The sequence below is a fragment of the Aulonocara sp. 'chitande type north' Nkhata Bay genome, linkage group LG13, assembly GCF_057382095.1.
Source record: "Aulonocara sp. 'chitande type north' Nkhata Bay isolate Kocher_YH1m ecotype deep benthic linkage group LG13, A_spYH_male_GT1.1, whole genome shotgun sequence".
Classification (NCBI taxonomy): Eukaryota; Metazoa; Chordata; class Actinopteri; order Cichliformes; family Cichlidae; genus Aulonocara; species Aulonocara sp. 'chitande type north' Nkhata Bay.
In genome coordinates, this window is record NC_141356.1 from 10,788,043 (window position 1) to 10,802,761 (window position 14,719).

General features: G+C 39.3%; 2 protein-coding genes and 1 pseudogene across 5 annotated transcripts; all 3 read left to right on the top strand.

The window, feature by feature from the left end:
* Window positions 1-253: 253 nt before the first annotated feature.
* Window positions 254-9,301, top strand: LOC147315693 (glycine N-acyltransferase-like protein 3). Of its 3 annotated transcripts, none has more exons than XM_086258676.1 (5): window positions 254-328; window positions 5,752-5,859; window positions 5,956-6,076; window positions 6,322-6,454; window positions 7,682-9,301. In XM_086258676.1, exons 1-5 carry the CDS (start codon window positions 254-256, stop codon window positions 8,085-8,087), a joined length of 843 nt encoding a protein of 280 aa, XP_086114802.1. In that variant the 3' UTR covers window positions 8,088-9,301. The 3 variants fall into 3 exon arrangements, with proteins under 3 accessions (XP_086114802.1, XP_086114801.1, XP_086114800.1); XM_086258674.1 differs by lacking the exon at window positions 254-328 and adding an exon at window positions 5,383-5,677 and having other exon boundaries at window positions 7,682-9,296; XM_086258675.1 differs by lacking the exons at window positions 254-328; window positions 5,752-5,859 and adding an exon at window positions 5,382-5,677 and having other exon boundaries at window positions 7,682-9,300.
* Window positions 973-4,552, top strand: LOC147315694 (cystatin-like; annotated as a pseudogene). The gene is made up of 4 exons (XR_015124498.1): window positions 973-1,084; window positions 2,743-2,964; window positions 3,415-3,674; window positions 4,128-4,552. The product of XR_015124498.1 is annotated as a cystatin-like (transcript).
* Window positions 9,302-9,702: 401 nt separating the features above from the next.
* Window positions 9,703-12,496, top strand: LOC147315695 (glycine N-acyltransferase-like protein 3). Its single transcript, XM_086258677.1, has 5 exons — window positions 9,703-9,897; window positions 9,972-10,079; window positions 10,175-10,295; window positions 10,623-10,755; window positions 10,862-12,496. Exons 1-5 carry the CDS (start codon window positions 9,823-9,825, stop codon window positions 11,265-11,267), a joined length of 843 nt encoding a protein of 280 aa, XP_086114803.1. The 5' UTR covers window positions 9,703-9,822; the 3' UTR covers window positions 11,268-12,496.
* Window positions 12,497-14,719: the final 2,223 nt, after the last annotated feature.

Consider the following 14,719-nt stretch of genomic DNA (forward strand, 5'->3'; position numbering starts at 1 on the left):
CACGCATTTTTTATTTTTATTTTTGAAAAAACTTCTGGCGGTGAATTAACGACGTTATTTTTTATGACAGGAAGTGGCCTGCTACGTTTATTTCACAAGTTCACAACCGGAGCAATGCGGTCATATCGTAACCCTACGGACTTTGCCTAAACTGTTAATAATTTATAAAGGTTTCTCCATTTTGGTGGATTGGGATGTTTTAAAACAGCAGGTTGTTTAAAGTACATTAGTAAGAAAACTCCGGTATCCAAACATGAAGGTCCTGAGCAGAGACGAGCTGCAGGTCGCTGAAGGAGTTCTGCTCAAACACTTACCGAAGAGTTATAAGGTATCTGCGACATAAACCGCGTGTCTTTGTGCTTTACAGCCTCAGCAGCGCTTAAAAGTGTTTCGTGCTTTCAGGTGTACGGTTTCCTGTACGGAATCAACAGGAACAAACCGACTACACTAGAAGTTGTGGTCGATACGTGGCCTGATTTCAAAGTTATCTGCAGACCGGACCCCGGGGTGTGTTTAAATCCCGTCGGAAAACTGTGGATAGCTTTTCAAGACGGAAATCTTTCGCTTGTCACGTGATTGTGACAGCTTTTGTTTATTTCACAGAACAAGCGTGACCTGAATTTCATGAAAAATATGGCATACTACAGCACGGATGAACAGAGTTTGAGGAAAATGCTGACAGATGAGAATGCAGTTGATTGGAGCACTTATTTCATGATAGGAGGTGAGCTCAGATCACTGCAGAAAATAAGCACGAAATAAATATGGTGGCTTTTACGTCACTACATTTGACAGCTGTTACTATTTACACAGTTTTATAGACAGAGCACACACTTTGTACAATATTCTAATAAAAAGTTTAATAATCATATGGACATGTTTCCTGCATTAAATACAAACTGCTTGGATAACCTAAATAAACCTAATAAAAAGGAGAGAAAGAAATTAATGTGAATACTTTCCATTTGACAGGGTTTGATGTTTTCCAAGGGTCTTCTGGCAGAAGAGTGAACCACAAAGTCTATACTTCGGTGCATCTGTATTTGCCAGACACCAACCATCTCCACATGTCAACGTATGACAGGTATAATCTGATCATTAAGATTCGCTTTAAGTTATATCTGTGTATAAGTCATGATTTAAAAATAAACCCAAAAAGATAGTACACCCTGTGTCTGTCATGAAACGTCTGTGTGCGGCAAGCAGGAAAGGACCCAAATTTAAGAGTCAAGATTCTTTATTTGTCACATGCCTAGTTATACGAGTACAACAAGCAGTGAAATGTGTCCTGAAACGCTCCTCGACTGTGCAAAAAATAGAACATTATATACAGTAAGTAAATTATATACAAAAAGAGGACATTATGTACAGTAAGTAAGTGAATTTTATAACAATCTGGAAATTTTCAATTGAAAATCTGAAAGTGTACATCGTGCGAGTGGGATGTTAAAGTGTCTTGTGCCTAGTGAGGGTTAGGGTTCAATTCCGACTCGTCTAAAGTGTAGAGTTAAGTGCGTCCCTACTCCAAAATCTGCAGTTTTTGCATCATGCTGTTCCAAGAGTGGGCGTCCACAGGTGACTATGGACTTGGACAATGGGACAGAGGTCAAGAATGCTTTTTTTCCCCATTTTTTTTGTTAACGCTGCCCAGCGCTTCAAAAGTTGCATGTGCAGAAATCTAATCAAATAAGTTGTTTGATTTCCGCAGCTAACCGTGGGCAGTTGAGTGCTGTTTGTGCAGACGCAAAGAGCCTGAACGAGTTCACAGCAACAGCCTGGATCATACGTGATCTCTGCTGCTGGACTTTTCCTATTATTCTCCTTCTAAATGTTATTGGCGGTTGGCAAACAACAGATGGGGCATTACTGCCATCAACTGGTCTGGAGTATGAACTGGACAAAAAAACAAACAAACTCAAATCCTCCCAAACAATTTACCCTCTTTTACACACTGGAATAATTCCTGATAACTTTCACTTCTTAAGTCCTTTTACAGTAAATCAATGAGATCTAGTTTTGTTTTTATATTACTGAGGTTTGGGGACAGTTGTCTTCTCGCCACCTGATTTTTCTGGAGTTGGAATTACAAGGACCTCGATGTGAACACAGCCATCTGTCTTCACACGAAGGATAACCCTGATCGGGTCGTACAGTTTTTGTAACCCAACAATAACAAATAATTATTATGTCTGTCTTCTTCTTCTGTTTACATCCGGTCATCCCAATCCCGTTGTTTGCTCTTTTTTCGAGGAATGGCAGAGACAGACACGAAAACACCTCCCTGCCTAGCCTTGATTATTTTATTATTATCCTACTACTGATTCTATATATCCAGTTCAGGACATTCTGTTCAAACTCCCTTTGGCGAGAGAATATCCTTCTAAACATTATCTAGTGTGACGTGTAAGCATGTAGCAAAAACCCTCAAGCGCTCTATGTTCATTCTCAATATTTCAGCCCAGACATACAACTGGACAAGTCGTTTTAACCCTCAAAACCCAGAGCGCCAATTCGTTTATGAGCACATTGCGTTGTGTATATAAAAATAATAAAAACAGCTTTATTTAATCATTTTCAACCCTAACATTCCATAGTAGTCACATTTCTCTGCTGTGGGGATTGCCGATTGGCTGCAAGATCTCTGCCAGATGTGCCACTCCTCCGGCACAGTGATGTTCATGTTGATATAACTGGGAGGGCACGGTGGGGAGTGTTTCACTTCGTCTCCTGTGTGTTTGTTAGGCAACAGAAACAAGATGTGGAAGGTCGCTTTGACTGTCCTTGCGGCCGCTTTGGCCGTTGGGTATGGGACCCCGGTCGGGGGCTTGACAGACGCTGATATCAACAATGAAGACGTGCAAAACGCTCTCCACTTCGCCGTCATCCAACACAACAGAGACAGCAACAACTTGTACATCAGGCAAGTGGTAGAAGTGATCAAGGTTCAGTCACAGGTGAGTAACGGTCAGATTCGTGAATAACTGAATTGTTCTTTAGGGGAAAGCCATCCAGTAAACCATCGTAGTGATGTGAGCCCTTAAGAAAAGGCCTGCGAAGCGCCCTTCAAAGGTTTCACTTTTAACTACTAAACTAAAGTCCTAGAGGCCGTTACATACAATTTACTTGCTATATGCCTTCTTAATGGCGTTGGTACTCCCCCAAATATGGCTGGCTTCGTAATTTGTCACGTTAATATCCTCTCATCCTCTCATCCTAGCTTTAACAGTAGGTCGGAAATGTTTTTTATGCTTGTATTGAGGCAGCCATTGGCCCGCCCGAACAAAAGAGCAGTGTGGGTTTAAAAAAAAAAAGGAACCCGACAAAAGCACATCTTTGCTAAAGATTGGTTAATATGCTGATGAGTCATGTTTTTTTAAAAGTTTATTTGGCTCTCCTCTTGAAACCTGAGGCAAGGCTACCGTAGCAATGTGTTGATGTTTGTGTTTTCTCTAGTCATTGGTGAGCTTCTTGGCTCACAGGGGACAGTAGGGGTGTTTAAAGAGGAGAAGGAGGAGGGGTTCATTTGCTGTAAGTCTTGTATTCAATTTTCTTTCCCATTACAAGTGGTCGCTGGCATGAAGTACGTCATAACTGTGAAGATGGTAAAGACCCCTTGCAGAAAGTATGGCGTCGATCAAGTGTGTGCAATCCACACAGATCAGGCAAAGTTTCAGGTACTGATGGCATCTTCTCAAAAGAAGCAAGATATTTGATCTGTTCTTAAACATCATGCAGCAGCCTTGTAACTAAAGCTGCATTCACAGTGGAAGTGATTTGCTCAACGCAGATCTTTTTACAGCTGAAGGCCGGTGTCCTGTTGAAAAGTGATCGTCTGAAACAAATTGATTTCTGATGTTTCTATGTTTTGTTTTTTATTTCATAATAATAAATCACAGTTTTTCTGCATACTTGACATAGTTTTATAGAACTTTTCTGCTGCCCTCTTGTCGCGATGTTGCTGTGAATCCCTTTGAGTGTGTAATGCATATTAATCTGATCGTTAAATACTCATGTTCTTAATAGACATTATGCTATTGGATAAAAAAAAAACCTAAAGCATTTATATGTGTAAATAACACCACCTGAAAGATCCTAATGTTAAATGTATTGTCTGTTTTTCCTTTCAGCCCTACCAGTGCACATTCGAAGTGTGGAGCCGCCCATGGCTTAATTCCATTGAGTTACTGAAGAATGAATGCCAACACTGAGATCTACGTGGGACGCTAGAACGAGAACGCTTGGGAAATCTTACCTTTGTGTCAGAATAATCTTCTCTTAGACTGCAATGCACTTTCCTGTAGGTGGAATAAATATATTAATATTAGTATTTGCTGCCTTTACTACTGCACTGCTTAACTAATCAAACTTGTTTTAAATTTCCAAAATCCACTATCCAGTGTTACAAACTAGGTCTCCCCGATTTTTAAAGAAGCAACTTTGCCTCATCAGTAAACCAAGCAAATAACAAACTGTTGTGTAGTCAAACTGATCATGAGCTGCTTTTTTTTTCCAGATAATTCAGTTTTGAAATAAAGTCAAACTTGCACACAAACTTTAACGTGTCCATGTGGTAAATGCACACAAGGATGACGTTTTAGCTCAATAGAGCTTCTTTGTTGTTGTTGATGGTGATGAGTTCTCTGGATACCTACCCACTGACTAAGAGGAAGGAGAATGTGAACAAATCTGGGACAGACATGACTGACAACAGAAAATGCCATTCACATTATTTTCAACATCTATAAGGAGTTGGTGGATAGAGCAGTTACACTTTTAATCACTTTGGAAAAGAGGGGAGTTTTTGTCTAACACTATAAAACATATTGGACTTTGGGTGACCAGGGTTCCCACTTTATGTAGGACTACACTGCATGTTTAACCCTTTTCCCACCTGCCCTGCATTCTGAGACACTATCTTACATTTTGATTAATCTCAGTTAAAGTCAATCCAGAAGCCTGTTGAAAGTCTCTTTAATCTGAGGGTTCAGATCACAGGTCAAGTGCAGGTCAAAATTAAACCATTAAAAGTGACCAATAAGATAAGCTGTGCAGAATATGATGGAACTACAACAAATAAAGACTGCTTGTAAGTGGTTGAACTCAGTGAAGAAAAGAAAACTCACTTTAGGCTTATTCAACTACAGAGGGAGAGCTGAGATGTGCATTTGTATTTCGAGTGCTAAACTCCAAACACAAAATTCACACCACCTGTCAGCACTCATCTACGTCACATTGTCCCACGCAAGCACAGTCTTTGTCCCACTTTTAAGTTGTTGAGCTGGAAAAATATATTTTAGATTTCATATTTTTCCTGAACACTCCATAAACACGCTAACAGATAAAACAAACATTTTTTTAAAAAAAAACTTCTGGCGGTGAATTAACGTTAGAGTTCAAGTTAAAGTTATTTTTTATGACAGGAAGTGGCCTGCTACGTTTATTTCACAAGTTCAAACCGGAGCAATGCGGTCATATCGTAACCCTACGGACTTTGCCTAAACTGTTAATAATTTATAAAGGTTTCTCCATTTTGGTGGATTGGGATGTTTTAAAACAGCAGGTTGTTTAAAGTACATTAGTAAGAAAACTCCGGTATCCAAACATGAAGGTCCTGAACAGAGACGAGCTGCAGGTCGCTGAAGGAGTTCTGCTCAAACACTTACCGAAGAGTTATAAGGTATCTGCGACATAAACCGCGTGTCTTTGTGCTTTACAGCCTCAGCAGCGCTTAAAAGTGTTTCGTGCTTTCAGGTGTACGGTTTCCTGTACGGAATCAACAGGAACAAACCGACTACACTAGAAGTTGTGGTCGATACGTGGCCTGATTTTAAAGTTATCATCTGCAGACCGGACCCCGAGGTGTGTTTAAATCCCGTCAGAAAACTGTGGATAGCTTTTCAAGACGGAAATCTTTCGCTTGTCACGTGATTGTGACAGCTTTTGTTTATTTCACAGAACAAGCGTGACCTGAATTTCATGAAAAAGATGGCATACTACAGCACGGATGAACAGAGTTTGAGGAAAATGCTGACAGACGAGAATGCAGTTGATTGGAGCACTTATTTCATGATAGGAGGTGAGCTCAGATCACTGCAGAAAATAAGCACGAAATAAATATGGTGGCTTTTACGTCACTACATTTGACAGCTGTTACTATTTACACAGTTTTATAGACAGAGCACACACTTTGTACAATATTCTAATAAAAAGTTTAATATTTATGTGGACATTTTTCCTGAATTAAATACAAAACTGCTTGGATAACCTCTTGCGAGGAAAAAGAAGAGAAAGAAATTCATGTGAATACTTTCCATTCGACAGGGCTTGATGTTTCCCATGCACCAATGCTTAAACAAGTGTCTTCTGACAGAAGAGTGAACCACAAAGTCTATACTTTGGTGCATCTTCTGTATTTGCCAGACGCCAACCATCTCCACATGCCAGTGGTTGACAGGTATAATTTGATAATTAAGATGCACTTTAAGTTATATCTGTGTATAAGTTATGATTTTAAAAACACGTTAAAAAAGACCATCCTGTGTCAGTTGTAAGGTTATACATATCGGCATTTTTTTTAATGGCTGTCTTTAGCAAGTCTTAAAATTAGGTCACACAACATATTACACTGTCATGACCTAACAGAAACTAAGCCATAAAACAGAAGCTGTGTAATAAGGTTCTGCCACAGCATTTCAGTCAGGTTGAGGTCTGGACTTTGTTCCATCTGTTCTTTTCAGTCATTCTGTGGTAGATTTATTGCTGTGCTTGGGATCATTATCATGTTGGATGACCCATTTTAGGCCAGTCTTTAGCTGTCAGCCAGATGTCGCCACATGTAACACTACAATGCTTTAATATACAGAGGAATATACAGTGGTCTACTCAAAGACTGCAAGGTGCCCCAGTCCTTTGGCTTCCCAGACTAATGGGTTTTAATAATTGCCTCTTTAATATTATTCCTACTTGGCACCTTACCAGCAAACTGCTCAAGCTTCTGCTTTTATAGAGGTTTACACACTTTCTTCTGATACTTTGATTATCAACATCTGACTGCTGCTTACCTTCCTCATTCAGTGGAAATAGTAAAACCCATTATGAAGGCAAAAACACGCCTTCATAATGGCAAGTGGTCATTTCACACTTAGCCCTTCCAAAATTTGAAATGTATTAAGTACATTGCAGGGTCATTAATCGTCAGAAACTATTAAGGTAGTCGGCTAGTATGTATTTACATGATGTAAATGTGTTAGTACTCTCTTTTTAAACACTTACTGCAGATTACTGCAACTTACTGTAACTTCTACATGCATGTACATTTCATGGCTTGGAGAGGCAAAGCGACAAATGGACACGGTGGACCGGCATGTTTATTACATGTTTTGCAGCGAGATCAGGTTCAATAGTAATAGTATAGTTAGTTTTTCACATACTGCTTCTGCATTTTGGCTCGGTATTTGTTCAATAAACAACGACACAGTGTATTATCTTATGTTTTGTTGATCTGTGGTTGTATTTACCTTATTTTAAGCTCTAATCAAGACCAAATGATGTTTATTATGTAGTTATATATAAAATATTAGACTTTAAGGAGACTGTACATTTTTTCACTATGACTGTAAATATGCTTCAGAGCAATGTAAATTATATTGCTTCTCAACAACTTTGGTTTTTCGTTCTACAGTGAGCTTGAGTCGAGGATTTCGTCTCTTAATCTTTCCCACGTTGACTTGGTGAATAAAACCTGGAAGTTCGGAGGAGACGAGAAGGGTTACAGGAAGATTGAAAACCTAATCAGTAACTTCCCATCATGCTGCATCACAGACAGCCAGGGTCAGCCCGTGTCCTGGATACTTGTGTATGATTACTGTGCTCTGGGAATGTTGTATACGCTGCCAGAGCACAGAGGGAAAGGATACGCCAAAATCGTGATCAGCACTTTGGCCAAGAAACTCCATGCTGAGGGTTACCCGGTGTTCTGCTACATAGAAGAGGACAATGTGCTGTCCTACAAGCTCTTTAAAAACATGGGCTTCATTGAGGATCCTTCTTACAGGGCTGCATGGTTGGAGTTCAGTTTTTCAGATTAGAGTCAACATCTTTTATATGTACGTCCAACATTTGTATCACGTTGCGCCTTCTTCATTTATAAAAATAGTATTCAAATGAATGCAACCCTCTTATTTATAAAAGTGTGATCACTTCTGGTCTGTTTCTTGGAGAAGACACTGTTTCCTTGGGGCTTGCTTTTGGTTCAAGCCAACTTCTCTGAATTTCATTTTGATATATTTGTCAAAATATGGTGTGAAATGTCCACTTTTCCCCTATTTCAGAATAGTAAAGAACCTTTCCACAACTTCCTGGATCAACTCCAAAAGTAATCTTATCTAAATAGGCTCAATCCCCACTTTTGATAACTTTTTGCCTAGAAACAATCAAATCAATCACATTACCTGCACAACAGAGACAATGATGTAAACTTTTGATAACATTAAAGCATTTAAAGGAGAAGTTTAAATAAAACAGAGCTGCACTGATTTGTACTCAGTAGCTTCGTATTGTTCATTAAGGTGCTTTCTTTAAGGGGGTCACCACACCGGATCATTAACCTCAATCCGAGTTTTGGCCACTCTGTTGTGGAATTATCCCGATCTGCATAAAGACTTTCTTCCTGGGTTCCTGACACAACCCTTTGCATTTATCTGGCTAAATCAGCTGTGAATCATAAAAAACAACTAACAGTATAATTAAGTACAAACATTTCAAACTGAAGCTAATATGCTTCTAAAAATGGGGACAGTTTAGTACTTCATTAAAAACTGAGGGGAGCAAATAAAGCTAACTTGTCTGTGTAACCATGAGGTAGGCAAGACTGGAAGGTTCTCTCCTGTCTGTTGACCAAGGCTTGAGGAACCAGTTAATGTTCCCATCTGAGTAAATATGAGACAGTTATGTGATCTGCTGGTGAGGACAGCTGAGCGGGGTTAATTATGTTATAAGCGGAGAAATGAGGTGGAAGAAATTTATTTTATTTGGCAGCTTTATAAGCCAAAGCAGGGTCACCAAATTCAGTAAGGTGACCCAATAAAATGATTCCCCAGGCAATGAGGCTTACAATCAAACAACACAGGAGCCAGAAGATTTAACAAAAAGAACAATGAAAGTCGCTCTTGATGTTTGCTCTCTTGTATAACAATGATTAGCAAAAGTGTATCCTTCACAACTTCTCCTTTTCTTCTGCTGTGCAATAAAGAAGTGGTCTGTTGTTGGATGTCTTTCCCACGAGCGTTAATTCTAAACACCAGTGCAATTAATACTATCCATGGTTCTCCAAAGTGAAAGACATTTAATTGAAATCTTGATGTCATTTATTACTGCTTAACACAAAACAAACTGTGTCTGTATTTAAAACTTAACAAATATAAAAATAATGAGCAACGTAGAGCGTTGGTGGAGGTGGTGACAATGATTATCGTACGTTCTCTTCAATTTTACGTCTAGAAAGTGCGAATCTCTGCAACCTCAGCCTGGAGGAAAAGTCCAGTTAGCGTTTACGTCCACTTCACATCACTTCCGCGATTTCCAGAGTTTCACACACTCTGTCTTTGATTTACAAAGACGCGCAAATGTCTTTGGAACTGTCGAAAGATCATATTTAAAACAGCTGAAAACGAGCAGAAGAGATATTTATCTCGGTCACAGCAGAGTCCACAGGGAGTTTCATGTGCTGTAAATAACTATTTACATTTCATTGATTGTCATCATTGCCATCGCAGTTTAACCTGAAAAGGTTAAAGTGTCAGAAAACTGTGCAACTATCCAAACATGAAGGTCCTGAGCAGAGACGAGCTGCAGGTCGCTGAAGGAGTTCTGCTCAAACACTTACCGAAGAGTTATAAGGTATCTGCGACATAAACCGCGTGTCTTTGTGCTTTACAGCCTCAGCAGCGCTTAAAGGTGTTTCGGGCTTTCAGGTGTACGGTTTCCTGTACGGAATCAACAGGAACAAACCGACTACACTGGAAGTTGTGGTCGATACGTGGCCTGATTTTAAAGTTATCATCTGCAGACCGGACCCCGAGGTGTGTTTAAATCCCGTCGGAAAACTGTGGATAGCTTTTCAAGACTGAAATCTTTCCATGTCGCATGATGGTGACAGCTTTTGTTTATTTCACAGAACAAGCGTGCCTCGATTTTCATGAAAAAAGTGACATACTACAGCACGGATGAACAGAGTTTGAGGAAAATGCTGACAGACGAGAATGCAGTTGATTGGAGCACTTATTTCATGATAGGAGGTGAGCTCAGATCACTGCAGAAAATAAGCACGAAATAAATATGGTGGCTTTTACGTCACTACATTTGACAGCTGTTACTATTTACACAGTTTTATAGACAGAGCACACACTTTGTACAGTGTGATCCATTATTACTAAAGAAGTGTAAGTTACAACAGCTTCATTGATAGCACTGGATCAGCATTATTTAATGGTCATATGGTGATTTTCCTAATGATAGTTACACCTTTTTATGTTGTTTTGCTGTTTTTACAAATTACTGTTTAACCTCTTGCAAGGAAGGAACAACAAACAAAGTATTCAATGTAAATTATTTTTGTCCAACAGGACTTGATGTTTCCCATGCACCAGTCCTCAAACAAGTGTCTTGTGACAGAAGAGTAAAATACAAAACTGATATTTTAGTACACCTTCTGTATTTGCAAGACACCAACTATCTGCACATGCCAGCGATTAACAGGTATAATCTGAAAAGCATATGTCTGTGCATATGTCACATGAAATATGCTTCAGAGCAATGTAAATTATATTGCTTCTCAACAACTTTTCTTTTCTTTTTTTTTAAGTGAGCTTGAGTCGAGGATTTCGTCTCTTAATCTTTCCCACGTTGACTTGGTGAATAAAACCTGGAAGTTCGGAGGAGACGAGAAGGGTTACAGGAAGATTGAAAACCTAATCAGTAACTTCCCATCATGCTGCATCACAGACAGCCAGGGTCAGCCCGTGTCCTGGATACTCGTATGTGATTACTGTGCTCTGGGAATGTTGTATACGCTGCCAGAGCACAGAGGGAAAGGCTATGCCAAAATCATGATCAGCACTTTGGCCAAGAAACTCCATGCTGAGGGTTACCCGGTGTTCTGCTACATAGAAGAGGACAATGTGCTGTCCTACAAGCTCTTTAAAAACATGGGCTTCATTGAGGATCCTTCTTACAGGGCTGCATGGTTGGAGTTCAATTTTTTGGATTAGCTTCATGAAACAACTGTACTCATTTTTATCAGGTTCATAAATGTGTAAAAATATAATAAAATGAATGAAACACAAATAAAAACATAATTGTTAACATTTATTATTTATTATCCCTATAAAATTGATAGGATCTAGATCAGAATATGATCTATGGAAATATAGTATGAAATGCCCAGAGATGTTCCCTTTCACAATGTCAAAAAAATCCCTCCGAGAATTCCTGGATATGGATCAACTCCATCACTTCTAAGTTGGGCCAACTCCCAACAGCCATAACATAAAAAGAAAAAAAAAGATAAAATTATAGGACAGAATTTAAAAGTTATATCTAAATTAAACTGAGCTCCAATGATTCACACTCTGAGCCAGTATCTTCCTATTCATTTTTTGGCTGCTCCATTTAAGGGATCACCAAAGCGGATGATTTGCCTCCATCCCAGCTTTGACCAATCTGGTATGGAATTATTCTGAGCTGCATAAAGACTTGGCCAAAACTTTTCCTGGGTCCCTGACACAGTCCTACTCATTTATCCAGACATGAGACTGGCACAAGGACTATAGTGGGTTGTGCTACAAAATAAAATTAATTTATTTTTCTCATATTCTCACACCATTCTCACTTATATCAGAGAGACTGGGGTGTCTGTAGAGAGTGGAGAGTCCACAGCTGAGGGGAAGAATAAATAAGTAATATGAGGTAGTTATGTGATCTCTCGGCGAGGACAGGTGAGTGAGGTTAATTATGTTATTGGAAGACTAATGAGAAGAAACTATTTTATTTGGCTGTTAAAGAGGGCAGGATTCAGCTGTGTAGGCCAAAGCAATGTCAATAAGGTAACCCAATAATATGTTTTCCCCTGGTACTGAGTGCTTACAATCAAACACCACAGGAGCCAAAAGATTAAATAAAAGAGATAAACGATTTTAAAAACTGATTGTAGACCACTATTGTACGGATTAACAAAACAGTCTGATACAGCTAATTGATTCCCCACTAACAGCCTGCTATGTCTCAGTATGAACAAGAACCACAATAGATTTCAGCTTATTCAGCCTGCAGTCACGAATGTCATGCCACTGTTGCCTTCAATGTGTCTTTTGTGTCCCTTTTCTCACACATACACTCCCGGAGATGTGTCAGCAACTTCCCCTATCCCTCTGCTGTGCAAGAAGTCGTCCATTGTTGTGGTTGCCTGTTCCTTCATATGAGCCGATCCCTTTATTTTAAACACCACTGAGATTAATAGTAAATGTGTCTCCAAAAGCTATTTTTTCATATCTTGCTGTAATTTATTCATACCTCACAGAAATATGTTCTCTTTCTTACTTGAATTGCTGTAAAATTGTCAGCACACCCATTGTTTAACGTCCCATTTTCTGTTTTAATAATTCAAAATATAAGTTTCACATTGCTCAGAAAGTGTTTCAGACATTCTTCCACTTATTGTATTGCGTGAGCAGTATTACATTTTATACCAGGATTTTCCTTTGGTCTCCAGAAGAAAGCAGAAATGTTCCCAGCTGACAGGAGTGACACCTGGTGTGGTCTTCTGCTGCACAAGCCCATCTGCTTCAAGGTTCGGGGTGCAGGACGCTTGGAAGTAATCAGTAGTTATTGAGTTACCTTCCTATCAGCTTGAAGAAGTCTGGCCATTCTCATCTGTCTCATTTATTTTAAAAAAGCCTCTATTTTTTGGAAAGCATCACCGTTATTGAACTTCTGTTCAAAATGCCTCAACAGCGACAGCTGCAGGTTATATTGGGCAGGACAATCTGTGTGATTGTGCAGAGAGGAGACCAGCAGGAGCAGGGGTCTCAAACTCCAGTCCTAGAAGGCCACTGTCCTGAAACATTTCCATTCGTCCCTGCTGCAACACACCTGAGTACAATTAGTAGGTCATTAGCGAGAATCTATAGAACTTGAATGCATGCTACAGCAGCTTGTGAGTGAATGAACACAGTGCAATAAAAGTAATTTTAGAAGTACATTTTTCCAAACACTTACATTTATTTAAATTTACTTGAGTAGGATAAGGGGTTGCCACTTCAGCATTCAGTCAAGTTCTATACTCTTGCTAATGATCTACAAATTTTATTCAGGTGTGTTGCAACAGGGACACATGGAAAAGTTTCAGGACACCGGCCCTCAAGGACTGGTGTTCGAGACCCCTGGGTAGAAGTCTGATCTCCTCACCTCCTCAGGATAGGAGACGAGCCTCCATTTGTATGCATCTTTTTACACTAATGACCTAATGACGGCTATAGCCTACACTGTATTTATTTCTATAAAAATAAAGTGTTGTTTGTCTTTTGTTTTTGTAATGTACTAATATGAAACCTGCGTGTCGAGCTTCTGTGGTGACCTGCTGGGGTGTGTGACATAATCAGAGATCAATTAAATCCATCTAAGCCAAACTGACATAACATGTCTGGTAAATTCTGAATAACTGATAGAGGTCAGGCTTAAATGTTTAATTTTATTTTTGCTTACAATATTGTTCAAATATTTTAGAATTCAGCAGAGAAATTAGATCCAATCTCACATCACTGCTGAAAATATGATCAGCCTTTGATGGAAGGAAGCCAAAACACACTCAGAGAACAGTGAGTTACTATCGCACATACAGCACAGACCACCTAACACACACCTCAATGTCTGTTTGCAATGAGGTGTAAAGGGAGGAAAGAGTGTGTAATGAGGAAGAAGCTAAAACTTTAGCTTCCTAAACTGGTCAAACTGGAGAGCTGACACAACCTGTAGAAAGCTGTAAAGAAAAAAAAAAGGTTTTAAAATCCCTGTTTTCATAAAACCTTTCAACAACACTGAATTTTATGTGTTTTTTGTTCAGCTGTGTGTAGCAAACATCAGCCAACAACATGAAAGACACGGTGTTTGAAGCCCAGATGTTCCTCCAGTTTCGTGAGGCCGTGCTGTCTAAATTTCACGGAGTTCCATTTGACGTGTAATTGTTAACAGTTAAATGACAGTGTTGCAATATTTCTGTGATCCATTGAACATGTTTAAAAATTAATCCTTGTATAGTTAATCTACAGACAAGCTCAACTCCTCAGCATAGTCAAAAAGTACACTGTGGGTGTTTCCACTGTGACCTCCAGACTGCTCAGTGGACAGGCTTAGTTCCTGTTCTGAGCTGTCACATGTGGCAGCCGGTGGGGTCTTTTTGCCCATCTACTTCAAGGTTTGATGTGTTGCATGTTGCATACTGTGACTGTAATGAGTTATTTGAATCATTTTGTCTTCCAATCAAATTAAAGCATTCTGGACATTCCCCTTTAACCTTGGGCATCAACAAGAGAGCTGCTGCTCACTGGATGTTTTCTTTTTTCGAGCACATGAAGACCAAAAAAAAAAAAAATGTTTTAACATGTTTATCAACCAAATGATCAAAATTACAAAAAAAAATATCAGTTTATACTGTTTTTATACGGTA